The 13202-nt window shown below is 39.3% G+C and overlaps 1 protein-coding gene across 2 annotated transcripts in view; it reads right to left on the bottom strand.

Moving 5' to 3' along the window:
• The window catches only part of dyrk1b (dual-specificity tyrosine-(Y)-phosphorylation regulated kinase 1B), a 61507-nt gene that overhangs the window by 12488 nt on the left and 35817 nt on the right, over positions 1 to 13202 (bottom strand). For both annotated transcript variants that reach the window (XM_051407292.1, XM_051407291.1), the window contains exons 2-8: positions 9622 to 9788; positions 5591 to 5710; positions 2848 to 3036; positions 1997 to 2144; positions 1554 to 1703; positions 956 to 1092; positions 191 to 337 (exon numbers count right to left, since the gene is read on the bottom strand). In XM_051407292.1, the coding sequence (XP_051263252.1) occupies positions 191 to 337; positions 956 to 1092; positions 1554 to 1703; positions 1997 to 2144; positions 2848 to 3036; positions 5591 to 5710; positions 9622 to 9690 (960 nt within the window). In that variant the 5' untranslated portion in view covers positions 9691 to 9788. The remainder of the gene's footprint in view (positions 1 to 190; positions 338 to 955; positions 1093 to 1553; positions 1704 to 1996; positions 2145 to 2847; positions 3037 to 5590; positions 5711 to 9621; positions 9789 to 13202) is intronic.

The following is a 13202-nucleotide window of genomic DNA, read 5'->3' as shown; positions in this document are numbered from 1 at the left end:
GGGAACAATTATGTGTGTCTGTCCGTTTCCAGATTAAAATCCTTAAAAAGACATCTACTCCTTCTACCTCATAGAGGTAGAGATGTCTCCTACTTCACTTTCCATTCCAAGTACATTCTCAGTGTATGTGCATTGGTGGCTTCAAGTTTCACATCACACTGTAGAAGTTGCATACTGGACTAGGATTTACCTCATTGGAGCCACTGAAGAGAGGCTCTCCTGTGTGCATCTCTACCAGGATGCATCCCAGAGACCACATGTCAATGGCCAGGTCATATGGCATTCCCAACAGAACCTCAGGAGAGCGGTAAAACCTGCTCTGGATGTACTGATAGATCTGAGAGGAGGACCAGGAGGAAGTGGAGAGCAGTTCAAAGATCAGAGAACAATTAAAATACTTGAAGCTTATCTTTATATCTAGTGGTGTACAACCTATTCAAATGTTGCATCTTCAACAACTCTAAAGCTCGCTTCATTTATAGGCTGAGGTATGTCTGTGTGTTGCCTGCTGTTTCAGTAGCTGTCCACTGTGAGGAGCCAAGTTCTTCTAGAGCAGCAGTGTAACCAGTCAACCACAGTCTGTTACCGCCATTCAGGACATTCAACCTTCATACAAAAGCTTAACTAACTTGCACTGGCTTTTTCTGACATTGCTGACAATGTAAGGCAACTAAAACACTGAATTGCATTTAGTGCAAAATTATACATTTTAATTATACAAAAGAATCTTGGTAAAGAGTGGGTAAGTACAATACCACTTACACATGTGTATGACACATTTATTCATCTATTTTCTAAACCCTAGTCACCGAGGGTCGAGCATCTCCCATCAAGCACCACAGATGAGAGGCAATTATAACAAATTATTTTATATGAAGAAAACTGATGAATGTACTGTGGCAGCATTGCTGGAAGGTTTGTGTAACTTCCTTAAACGTGCATGGATGCTGCTCACCCTCTGTCCGAGCTGGCAGGAGGATCCAAAGTCAACTATCTTGATTGCAGATCTCTTGGGGTTACACAGCAGGATGTTCTCTGGTTTCAGGTCGCAGTGGATGATTGACAGCTCTGGAGTGGCCAGGAATAGTAAAGCTGTAGACAAAAAAAACATTGTTTGAGTCTAAATATTTTTTTTGTTATTGTAGTTATGGCAATATGTAAATACAATTTAATTTATTGATATGATTTTAGTCCTTGTGTCCACCTTGTGTTTTATAGTTCAAATTATTTAATTTTATTTATTTTGTAAAACATTTTATTGCATTGTACTACTACTTTGTGGATAAGTAGAGCCACAGGGAGTCTCCTATTAGATCACACCTTTAAAGCTGAAGTAGGTAACTTTATTAAAATTAATCTTTTGTCATATTTGAAACTTTCACTATATCCTGACACTAGTTTATAGGACAAATAATCTGTAAAAAGTTCCACCAGGCAAGCTATGATGGGTCGGACACCAATGTCTATAATTGTCTTCTCTGGTACAGTGACCACCTTAAGAGACAAAAATGTTGTTTCGTCTGAACCCGGCATTAGTGTTCCCATGCACCCACCTGTACAGAGCTGCTGTGCAAATTTCCTGGTGAGATTGAGGGAGACTCCTCTGAAGTTGGTGTTCCTCAGCAGATCATACAAGTTGTAGCTCAACAACTCAAACACCAAACAGAGATGATTCCTAAACATAAAGTGACGCTTCAGGTGGACTGCACAGAGACAAATTGACAGACAGACACACACAGAGACAGATGGGAGACAAGGAGGAAGGTTAAAATATACACTCAAACAAAAATTAGGTCAGGCAAATTACAATGACAATGAATGTCTCTAGTCTTGGCTTTCAGATTCAAGTACCATTCGAACACAAAATACTAGGGGATTAGATACTGTGAATACTTTGGATACCTGTATGTTTGATTTTCTTTAAATTTAATACAACTAAAGAATTCAGTTTTGAAAAATTTAACGTGTATGTGTGAGTGCGTGTTGTCCATCTTACCTATGTAATATTTCATCTCAGTGTCATGCTTGTTCATGAGCTCCAGCAGGCGTAGTTCAATCTGTGCCTGGTTTAGAAATGCCTTTTTGTTCTTAATGATCTTAATAGCAACCCATTCCTGCTCATGGTGGTCATAGGCCTTCACCACCTGCAACAGACATCAACAGACTTTACCATCACATGCCAGGATAGAAACATATGCTTAGACTTTTTCCATTTTCTTCATTAGACAGGGAATGACTCAGACTCTGGTGTCCCAGGCTGTCAGAACATTGGTTTGACATGTCTATAATGTTATGTCTGTTAAGTGGGTCCCAATAAGTACAACTATTACTTTAATTAAAGCTAATGGGGATCTTGATAAATGAGATGAAATCCACTAATTATACCCAGAAACCCAGAAAAATACTTCCAGCAAGCAATGTCCCTCCAAAACCACACTTTACACAGTATACATTTCTGTTTAAGCACAAATTAAACAAACAAGATATAACATGTTAACTAGCACACTTTAGAGGTATTAGTATGGGGATTTCTGAACATCCTGTCTCCAGCTCTGTACCTTATTTAATATTCCTTTAAAAGACACAGAAACTCACTGATAGTATACTCTACTGACAGACATACAAATTTAAATCAATTAATTAACTAAGCTATTTGGTGCAATTTTTTAAACATGCATGGATTTGACTATTGATCAATTCAGACATTATTTATGAGGTGAATATGTTACGTTGTTGGGGTTTATAAGGAAGCTTGACGGTGAAGAAAGGTTGTTTTTTTAATGCTACTTTGGGGTCCACTTAATGTGGATTCAGTTTTAATACCAAAGTTTCCTTTGTCAGTCTCACCTGTCCAAAGGAGCCCTTCCCAATCAGCGAGTCTATCTCATAGCGGTCCAGCCACTTTTCTCCATTTTTGACAATATAGTCATAGTTGTCGTCGTCGTAGCCATCATTGTACACTTTTCTCTCCTTCTTGGTGCTGCTGTCCTCTGGAGGGACCTGCTGGGCCCGCCGCTTCTTCTTAGTATAGTACACCTGATGAAAAAACAAACTTCACATCATCTGCATACCAGTAAATATCCTTATTTCACGATTTCACACCACTATACAGTAGCTATTTGTCCCTGATGTAAAGCAGAGTCCTCTGTTGTTCATACCAGTTATGCACACGTACAGTACACACAAATGTCTCAGTGGTCGCCCCACACAAACCTCTACTGCTCAGGGTCAGGACCAACTCCTGCTAACAATGCTCATACAACTGAATCACAAAGTGGGGTCAAGATTAGCGCTAATCATTAGGGACTGAGCCAGCGACCGCTGGAGGTCCCTATTGTATTTGCTAGAATTATTTTTCTTACCTGTTATTTATAGCCCCTTCGACTGCATTTTTCACCCACTGAACATATACGACAGCTCAATTTTATTTGGCAAAGTTGTCGGGCCTGGTGAAAATTGGAAATTCTTCACGTCGCTTTTGAGTCGGCCACTAGGTGGCGCTACTATCATCAAAAGTGCTTTAGGCTAATAACTCCCGCATCGTTTGTCGCACATTCAAAAAACCTTATATCCATGCGTTGGGTGAATGGAGCTGAATCTCCCCATATAGGCCACTTCCGCCTAGAATTTTTTTCCGCTAGAGCGCAAAATGTACAGAACTACTACTTTTTCGTGTTCCTCCTATGCGCTTTCTCCGATTCGCACAAAATTTTCCACGTAGTATCTAGAAACTGTCCTGGTAAAAAAAGTAATTTGAAGAATTTTGATATTTAAAAAAATAAGCACGCTATAAAATTAGCACTAACTGTAGATTTTCGTCAAAACAGGAAGTGGAGCATTTCACCACATTGGTATGTCCGATTGACACCAAGCTTGGGTCCATACTTCCCCATGTCTTCCTTAGGCATCGTGCACAATTTCAGGCCATCGCCACAAGGTGTTGCTCTTTAAAATGAACAAGTTTATATCTCCTTATCGGCATGTATGATTAAAACGAAACTTGGTATGATGATTGCCCATGGCCCCCTGACGCTTGCTAAAAAATGTGTCAACAATCCGCCACTAGGTGGCGCTCTGGTGGCAGGGTAAATTACTGTGTGGAGACTGTAATAGTTATGAATATGAAATTCACAGGGCACGTGTAGAGTGGTGCCTGTAGCTCACATACCAAAAATTGTGTTTGTCTTGTTTGTAGCGCCCCCTTCAGTATTTCAAAAAAGCAGCCCCGGCGTCACGTTTCACCGATATGTATGAAACTCGGTAGGCACGTGTAACGTACCGAGACATACAGAAAGCCTCTTGGACCCGTGCCCCAAACCCCACAGGAAGTCAGCCATTTTGATTTTGATTTTCATATTCTGCTAACTTTTCGCCTTGTATTTGAACGAACTCCTTCTAGGGAATTTATCGGATCTACTTCAAAATTGGTCAGTACAGTCAAAAATCATTCCTGATTAAAAGCTGTGCTATTTGTGATTATACGTTGAAGGGCGTGCCAATGGCTTTCCGTCAAAGTTGGCCATTTTGAATTCCGTGCTCATTTTCGGTGAATTTTTCGCCTTGTATTTGAACGAACTCCTTCTAGGGAATTTATCGGATCTATGGCATTGATGTCCATGGCGTGGCGCTGAATTTCCAAGTTTTGCAGTGAAGAGTCTCACTATGAATGCAGAAGTCTTTTGCACGGTGTCTGAAACGCGTGCGACGTAGAGCGGTCTCCCTTGGCTTCCGGCGGTGAGGGCTTGGGTGTGGGGTGATGTGGTTTGGCGCGGCTGTGGCAGGCGACCGCCGTGCAGGCCCCGACATGGGGAGATGGCAAGGTCCCGCCCAACGCTGCTTGCAGCTTCAATTTTAATCATTATCTCTGACTTTGTTAGAACTCAGCTCGTTTACATTTTTTGGACTGGCTGTTACTAACAAAATCAAATATTATAATAATACATTTTTTATTACATACAGTTGTGTATTCATAGATAACAGACAATACTAACAGAAACTTGTTGTACTACTTGGCCATGTAGAGATATATCATTCTCTTCTAAAACACTTCAGTGGAGCAACTTCAGCAAGTGTCAGCTGATATTAATTCAGCTCATGTTGCTTTGTTTTCAAAATTATTCAGAAGGCAGCCAGTTAATGCGTGCTTTAACTTTACTGTCCAAAATAATGCAAATATCCTGAAGAAAACCCTGGTACAGGGTGAATTTTTCCCTTAAGGCCAATAATGTCTGAGATTATAAGCTAACAGAAAGCAACTTATTGATATTCATTCTTGTTTGACTTAATTTAAATTTTAAATTGTTTTTAAGTATATTTTTGTTCAGTTCATGTAGCTGATTTAAAACCTGATTAAGCCAGGTTATTAAGTACACCCCTGCTTCAATCCCCAAACAGTAAGTCCCAAAATGATTAACCCTTGGTGGTTATCCCACTGACAGCATTGTTAGAAGTATTTCGAACAATACATTATGATGCTGAAAACAGGCAAATACACTGAAACCCTGAAAAAGTAATTCAAACTAGAAAAGACAAACACATGAAACGGTGTATGTGTGCCTATTGGTGCTGTATAACCTGTTTTGTGTCATACCTCATTGATGTGCTTGTAAGTTTTGATGAGGTCAACAGAGAGTTTCCTTAGTGGGGCGCTGGCAGGGTCTCTGAAACTGGGGGGGATCCTCCGCTGGAGTATGGTCATATCAGACAGCACCTACAGAGAACAGCAACACTTCAGAAACATGTCTAAAGTTTGAATAAATACATTGAAATTTTGATTTATCAAGACATTGTAGATTTTTTTATAATGTGTTTATTCAGTTGAAAAATAATCCCAAAGTCCCAAAAAATGGCTAGGGGAGAGGTCGACATGAACAGATGAAGTCCAGTCCCAAATACAGGCCAGTAGAAGAAAAAAAGGGTGGATAAACTCCCAGTGCCTGTTTAATTAAAGAAGCCATATTTTTTCTGCATGTAAAGTGACAAAACCCTAAGTCCACACCAAAGAGAGTTACTGTCTCCCACAGAAAACACTACTTTTGTACTGCCTGACTCGCCTTGGTGGTATTCAGTCTTTTCTTCCATCATATTGTAACAGGCACCACCTATAGGCTAAGTGACATTCCAGTGGGCGGGACCAGGATTCATTCGGAGAACAGGATTACAAGTACTGCAGTAGGTTCCATTAGTGTAACTTAAACACTGTTTCTTCACACTGGAATTTATTTTGACTGGGCTCAGTAGTAACGTAAATTACAATTGACTATATACTTATAAAGAAAGTTAGAATTATGGTAATATCTCAGTACATCTCTTCTCATTTTAAACTGCTGCCTGTCAGGTTAGTTTAATAGCCAGACCTACAGCAGCAGTTTTTGGGCCTGAACCAATTTGGGCCTGACAAAACCTGCCAGGTTTGGGCAGAGAATCAAAGCTCTAGGAGAGTGTATATTCCTGGCTGAGCAAAGAAGTGCACTTCCTAGAGAAAATGTTATGTATTATGACCATATTTAATCACTGCACTGACTCATAAAATGTCATGCTAATAGATCATTGGTAGCCTTGTTGATGTCAAGCTGAAAAGTTATTGCCTGTTGTTAGCTATGATTTTTCAAGAAAGACCTGACAGGGAATGTTTGAACAATGTCTAAGAAAGAATTGATCTTCACTAAAGCCCTCCTCCAATTAGCGATTGTCCAATTATAGCTTTGCAACCATAAGTACTAGTTTAACAACGGCAGCAGAAAGCAGAGGGACGGTGGCTGCCGCTCTTCAGAAGTTGCCCAGCTCTTTGCATTCATCCAGTTTATGATAGTTCAGCAATTTCAACTTGCCACTGCAGCTTTCTGTGTGACCATGGCAACCACAGAAAGCGCAGCTTTCAGGATTCAGGAGCTGATTTTACTTGTATTTGAGTTCCCTGACTAATAGACCTCTTCACCAGCAGAGAGCAGACAGCTCAATCAAGAGAAAGGGTATTGGAGCAACATCAGCTTCAGTGTGTAATTATCCAGTCTGGGACAATAAAATTTTTTTAATATTAGTTAGCAAACCTTCCTATAATATATTTGTCATGTTGCAAACCATTTTAAGCTACAAGCTGTTGTATTAAGCTGCAAGATGAAGTTATACATGGCAGATAATGGATTGTAGCAGCATATATTGTACAGTCTGGTAGGGTCGGAGGTATCCAGGAGCCACGGTGGCGGCGGCATTGCACTCTGCTGCTGCCGATTCAAAATACAGAACATTGATATGTAGATAATTTATGTTGATAATGTCATGATGACATTGTATATGTGTTTACTAACATATTTTAAAAATAAATTTGCTTGGTTTGAATTCAATAAAAGTGGGTGAGTAAGCTTTAGATACGCAGACATGACTTTCAAAGTGACCAGGATCTCTGTACCGTGTACAACTTTCAGCCTTTTAAATGGGAGTCTTGTTGTTGTTGTTGTTTGGGTTTTCACACAAGCAACAGGGGGGTCACACACTACAAGATCTTTCAAAACCAGTCTGACTGGTCTCCAAACTATATTTTATCAGGAGTCATTAATAACACCATTAATAACATCATTAAACAAAATCTTGTTTAATTAGGAAAGTAGTTTAAAAACACGCACAAAGGGCTACCATTTACACATACTGGCATTAGAGTCCAATTAGCTGGTAATTAGCCTGATCAGCCAGCGTCTGTAATCAATACACACATTATTAAACCATTTATTATTTTATATTTATTACAGTTATTTAACAAATAACTAACAATAATCAACGTCACACAACATTATCATACTGTATGTTACCTAGTGTTTCTGTAGTGGTGACTTAAAACCTTAAAATATATATATATATTTTTTTTTATTGAAAAAACTTTATTAGTAGTAGTAGTAGTTTGAATGAAACTAAAAGCTCCCTTAAAGTCCCTTTAAGAAATATGACATATTAACAATTCCTACAGAGTGCATAAAAGCATGTAACTCTAGAAACACAAGGGAAAAGTTGTTATTTGTCAGCAGTATTTTTGTCAATTCGGCATCAATAATAATAATAATCAATAATGATAAACACTATTCTGTACAAACTTTACATTTTGTCTCCTCAACTTGTTCAGCCTCCGTTGTAAGTGCGCTCTTACAGTGGGAGAAGACAGTGGCAATGAGAGCTAACTAAAGTAAGTGCTAACTAAAGTAAGTGCTAGTTGGGTGATCAAATACATGCCCAACTGAAACACTGACTCACTATACATAGTTCACCGTCTATTATGTGTGTCGGTATCTGAGGCGTTTTTTTTCGAATGTTACCAAAGTAACTACCAGTTCAGTTCCTGACAGGTGCTGGAGAAAGATGCTCTCATTGGCTTTACCTTGTTGCATGACTTCCCGACACGACCAGATATTTAGCTTGCCAAATATTTTTCAGGCGTCTGCGAGGTATCTGCAAGCTCTCAGAGAGCACTCTGATAGCATCTGAACAATTTACACAGAGCGATTGTCCTCATGGGAGAGAGACCAATTTGCCTCTAAACTAGGGGGGTATTTGTCGACAATCTCCAAGTTGGCCAGTGGAATTTCAGAGCTTAAATCATGTAGTGTGAACTCGGCAATAATCATTAATGACCATTGAAAAATGTGGGTCCCAAGGTGAGCCCAGTTGAGAACTACTGGTGTAAAGGATACAGGGGCTACAGAGATATCATGTGGAGAACTTAAAAGCTCCAATCGGTCCCCCTGGCTGTTTGTGTTTTCCTATCTAAGTTCCTGATATTGTTATTGATTGCTGATACTGAAAATAACTTCAAGCAAGTTGAACAAGGGGGTTTAGTCATTTAATAATTTTCAGTAACACTAGATATATTTTGTGATCAAGCAAAGCCACCTCCTCTGCAAACTATTTAGCTCACTGCAATCATCACTCTTTTATTACTTTTTTTAACATCATGGCAGGAGTCTCATTTTCAGTATCTTGACAAGGCAACCACTGTTGTTTTAATCTATGTCAAAAAATTAATTCAAACATGTAAAAGCATCCTCTGGTGTTGCAGTGCTGATAGAAAGCGGATAAAACTTAAAGGCATACTATGCAGTTTTCAGGTTTTGTCAAACAGCTACCCCTAGAGTCGCTGCGGAGTACTTGTATTTAACATTAACTGTCGTAAATACCACTCACCAGAGCCGTCTCTATATACGGCTCTGCACTCACGGCCTGATCCCCTCCCCCCTGTATACCGGTACATGTTCAGTAGGATGGAAGCGTTGGACATTGAACAGGCAAAGATAGACTCTGAAGATGTCTACTGACCAGGTAACATCTGAGTGAATGCCTGCTAGTGTCTTCCATTGAGGCTGCTTCTTGTGTCGCTGATGTATGTGACGTTGCGCCGTAAAGCAATTTGTGATTCTCGCAAGATTTGGCGGGACTAGCATTGCTGGTTCTGCTAGCGGCGTCCCTCTCCTGCTTTGCTATTGGGATGATTCGCTATACTACGATTTCGTTTACAATCGAAATGACTTCGAAGCTGTTATATTAAGGTAAAAATCTTGCATAGTGTGCCTTTAAATAAGTTCCTGTGCCATAGATCCTGTGTGTGTGTGTGTGTATGTGTGTGTGTGTGTGTGTTACCTGCTGCTGCTCGGCCATGGAGTGGATGGAGCTGAAGGAGGGGTGTGTATGTGTGTGCTGGCTGGTCATGGCTGGCTCAGCGAGGGAGAAGCCCTGGGCAGTGGAGGAGGAGGAGGAGGAGGAGGAGGAGGAGGAGGAGGTGGGCGGACATCCTGAGCTGCTTACACCTGAGAGAGAGAGAGAGAGAGAGAGAGAGACACACACACGCTTACTATTTTATTTATTCATTTTATTTTAATATATTATTTTCATTTTTTAACACACACACACACACACACACACACACACACACACACACACACACACACACACACACGCTTACTATTTTATTTATTTATTTTAATTTTTGATATATTACATTTTCTAACTTTCTTTCTTCTTCTTTGTTTTTACTGTTATATTGACAACAGACTACTTGTTTTAACTGTAGCCTGTTACTTTACTACTGTTTTAATGACATTTTTAGTTGACAAACATCTTGCAGTTTCTGAGTTCACTATTTGGGTTCATTGTACAGTTTTGAATATAATACAAAATATCCATAAAATATGTCACTCAGTCAGTGGTCGTCAGTTTACTAAATGATACAAACGGGGTCCCTTCAAGAAAAAGGCTGCAAACGACTGCTATAACGTATTTGTTGAATACAAACATTTCACTTTGCCAATAACATTGAGATCCAAGCAGGGTGAGACTGTTCTATGTTGCGCCGGTTGCCAGCAGAATAAATAAAACAAGAGAAACATGATCATGTCCAAGTTTTTTTCTGTTACAAGTTGCACTTGAACACACCACTAACGCAACCAACATAAACCTCCAAACAGAATAAACGAGTCAACTATTTTCATACCACTATGACTATGATTAGTAGTCTTCTGGAAATGAAATTAAACTACAACTGGTACTGCAAAGGTTTTGCTTGGTTTGATGGTATTTTGATTAATCATGCAGCTCTACTATAGCGGTAAAATCACTGGTAATGCTCATGAAGTCCTCTCATCATTTGGAAGAGAGAGATAGTGAAGTTACAGTTTTGCTTTGATCGGGTTTCTGCAGGTTTTAACATGTTTAATTAAGACTTCTTTGGAATTTTTTAGACCATTTTGGGGATGGGAAAACATACAACTTAACTATCACATCGCGATAAAAACACTCAAGTTTAGGGGTTGTGAGGTGAACTTCCATTATCAGGATAATCGTGAATATCGTCACGTGCCTTGCTCATTAACGTACAGTTCTATAATGATTTCATGCATGCTTGTGTGGAAATACTATGGATTACAAATTTTGTGTTCTGTCTGTGATGCAATAAAAATATTTGTTTCTTAGCTAAATGTAAGGTAAAGCAATTCCAGTATATTTAAGTGCCATTTGTTTGGGCAAAGTTAAAAAAACACATTGGAATTATTACACTTTTTTTCTTAGAATCCTACTTAATATAGATTTATAAAAACTTGTAATCTAGATTTCCTTTTCTTCCTGTCCCTCTACTCCCAGTTTTCACTTTCACCTGTACTTTTATCTATACACATGTTCAAACTCACACCCCTACAGATAATGTACATCTTCATTTCTACCCTCATCCACCACCCTCACCCTTATCATCAATTCATCACTCCCATCAGTCCATCCAGAATCAGTGTTGTAATGCCATTTTTAAAGTTTTAGGCATATTTTGATGATTATCGCAATAATTTCGCAAATCAAAATTTAAATTTTTATATTGTCCCATGCATGAAACACTGTCAGGACAAAGTTGATTTTCTTTTTCAACTGTGATGAAGCAATTTCATGAAAGTGACTCAGCACACAACAAGAAGAGAGTGCTTACATTTATCAACACTATACAGCCTGTGTGTAGTTCAACAGCTTCATTGGGATTTGTGACTGCTGGATGTAATCATGGAGACAGGCGTACAGTAGGTGTAGTGGTGAGAGAAGTCAGTTACAGTATGGGCTAACTTTAAACTACTAAAGCTGGTGGGTGATGCCTTCCCCCTTACAACTGTGGTTGCACGTCTGGAACTATGCCGCGTCAGAGTTTTTAGAGAACGTAGATTCTACACCTGTACTGCAAAGAACATTGAAGAGAAACAAATTAGCCAACCAATTTTCATTTTAGTCATGATTCATGATTATGATTAAGTAGTCTTGTCATTTACCCTGAATTAAATTGAGACTATCATTTGATAATAAATTGCAACTTGTACTGCAAATGTATTTCCTTGCTTAGGCCTCGTCAACCTGTGGTATTTTACTAGTGGAGAAAAAAGGAAAACTGCAGATGTCAAAAATCTGCACTGAATGGGTGAATCACAAAAGCTAATCAAGAGAGCTCTCTACTGACTTCTTCTGATGACAGTTCAGCTTGCTCAGTCGGCTAGAATATGGGCCAAAATGTGGGCCAGACACACTTCATAAGCTACAACTGGTGGTCAGCACAACAATACGACGAGTGACTGTTGAGGTTAGGCATCTGTCAGTCTCACAGCATTTCTGAAAGAATCCACTCACTTGCCAAACTGATATTTCTGTTTATGACAATCAATCAGTGTGCAGCATCAGTTGCTCTTTGACCTTTCAATGTAAACAAATGCTGGTATAAAATCATGGCTCAAGGGCAAGTGAGTAATGCTAAGCTGTTGGATTGATTTGTTGTGATATTATTCTGGTTAAATTATCTTTCAGCTGTCTTAAGCACCTACTGCAACCTCACATAGCAAGTGAGCCAGGTACCAAAACAAGGACATGTGTGGGTCAGAATACAGCTAGGCTTACTGCATTATTATTGAGGGTCGGGTTTTCAATGGACAGAGGGTGGCTCAGCTGCTGACCATGTCTCTTCCTCCAGTTCAGCCGCGGGAATGATTAAGTTTGCAGTTCTTCTTATTTGACAGGCTCTTTCAGAATGACCAACCAGTGGAATACTGTGAAAGTGTTTTGCCAGGTGGGTAATGTCAACAGAAAAATGGAATACCAGTATTTATCAATGTGATTAAAAAGAAGACATTATTATGTCAAAGATGTTTTGAATACCAACAGGTGTACTAACTCAGTTTCAAATAGTTTCTGTCTGTTCAACGATTGATTGCTGTATTACAGCAGCCTTGTAATACAGACTATACTATATATTGTGTAAATGGCACTACAAGTCCCATCATTTGTATCTAATGTAGCTAACCTACCAACACATTCAAACAACCTCACCTTCTCAGCTTAAACCCATCATTTGTCATGCACAGGTGTTTTAGGTTTTAGGTACTTTCACATAGAGAAGGTTAAGGGGTTGCATGCCTGTCCCTCACATGTTCTACCCCAAACACCTGTGGATCTGGATCACTGACATATATAAAGATGGATGACATGACAGCTTTCCAAGCCAAAACATCTCAATCACCCTCTGGTGGCTGACTGCAGTAGGTCATAAAGCCTGCTGCCTCCATGTTAGCACTACTAAAAAATCAAAGTACACGTTAAATAAACTTTTCACAAAGATGATAGGTTTGGTTTTAATTAGTTATTTGAAGCTATAAAAGGAGGGTTTTACACCATGATTGACAGCTGAGTCCTGCTCGTGATTA

The sequence above is a fragment of the Dicentrarchus labrax genome, unplaced genomic scaffold (genome assembly GCF_905237075.1).
Source record: "Dicentrarchus labrax unplaced genomic scaffold, dlabrax2021, whole genome shotgun sequence".
NCBI lineage: Eukaryota > Metazoa > Chordata > Actinopteri > Moronidae > Dicentrarchus > Dicentrarchus labrax.
This window is presented reverse-complemented; position numbering and strand designations above follow the sequence as displayed.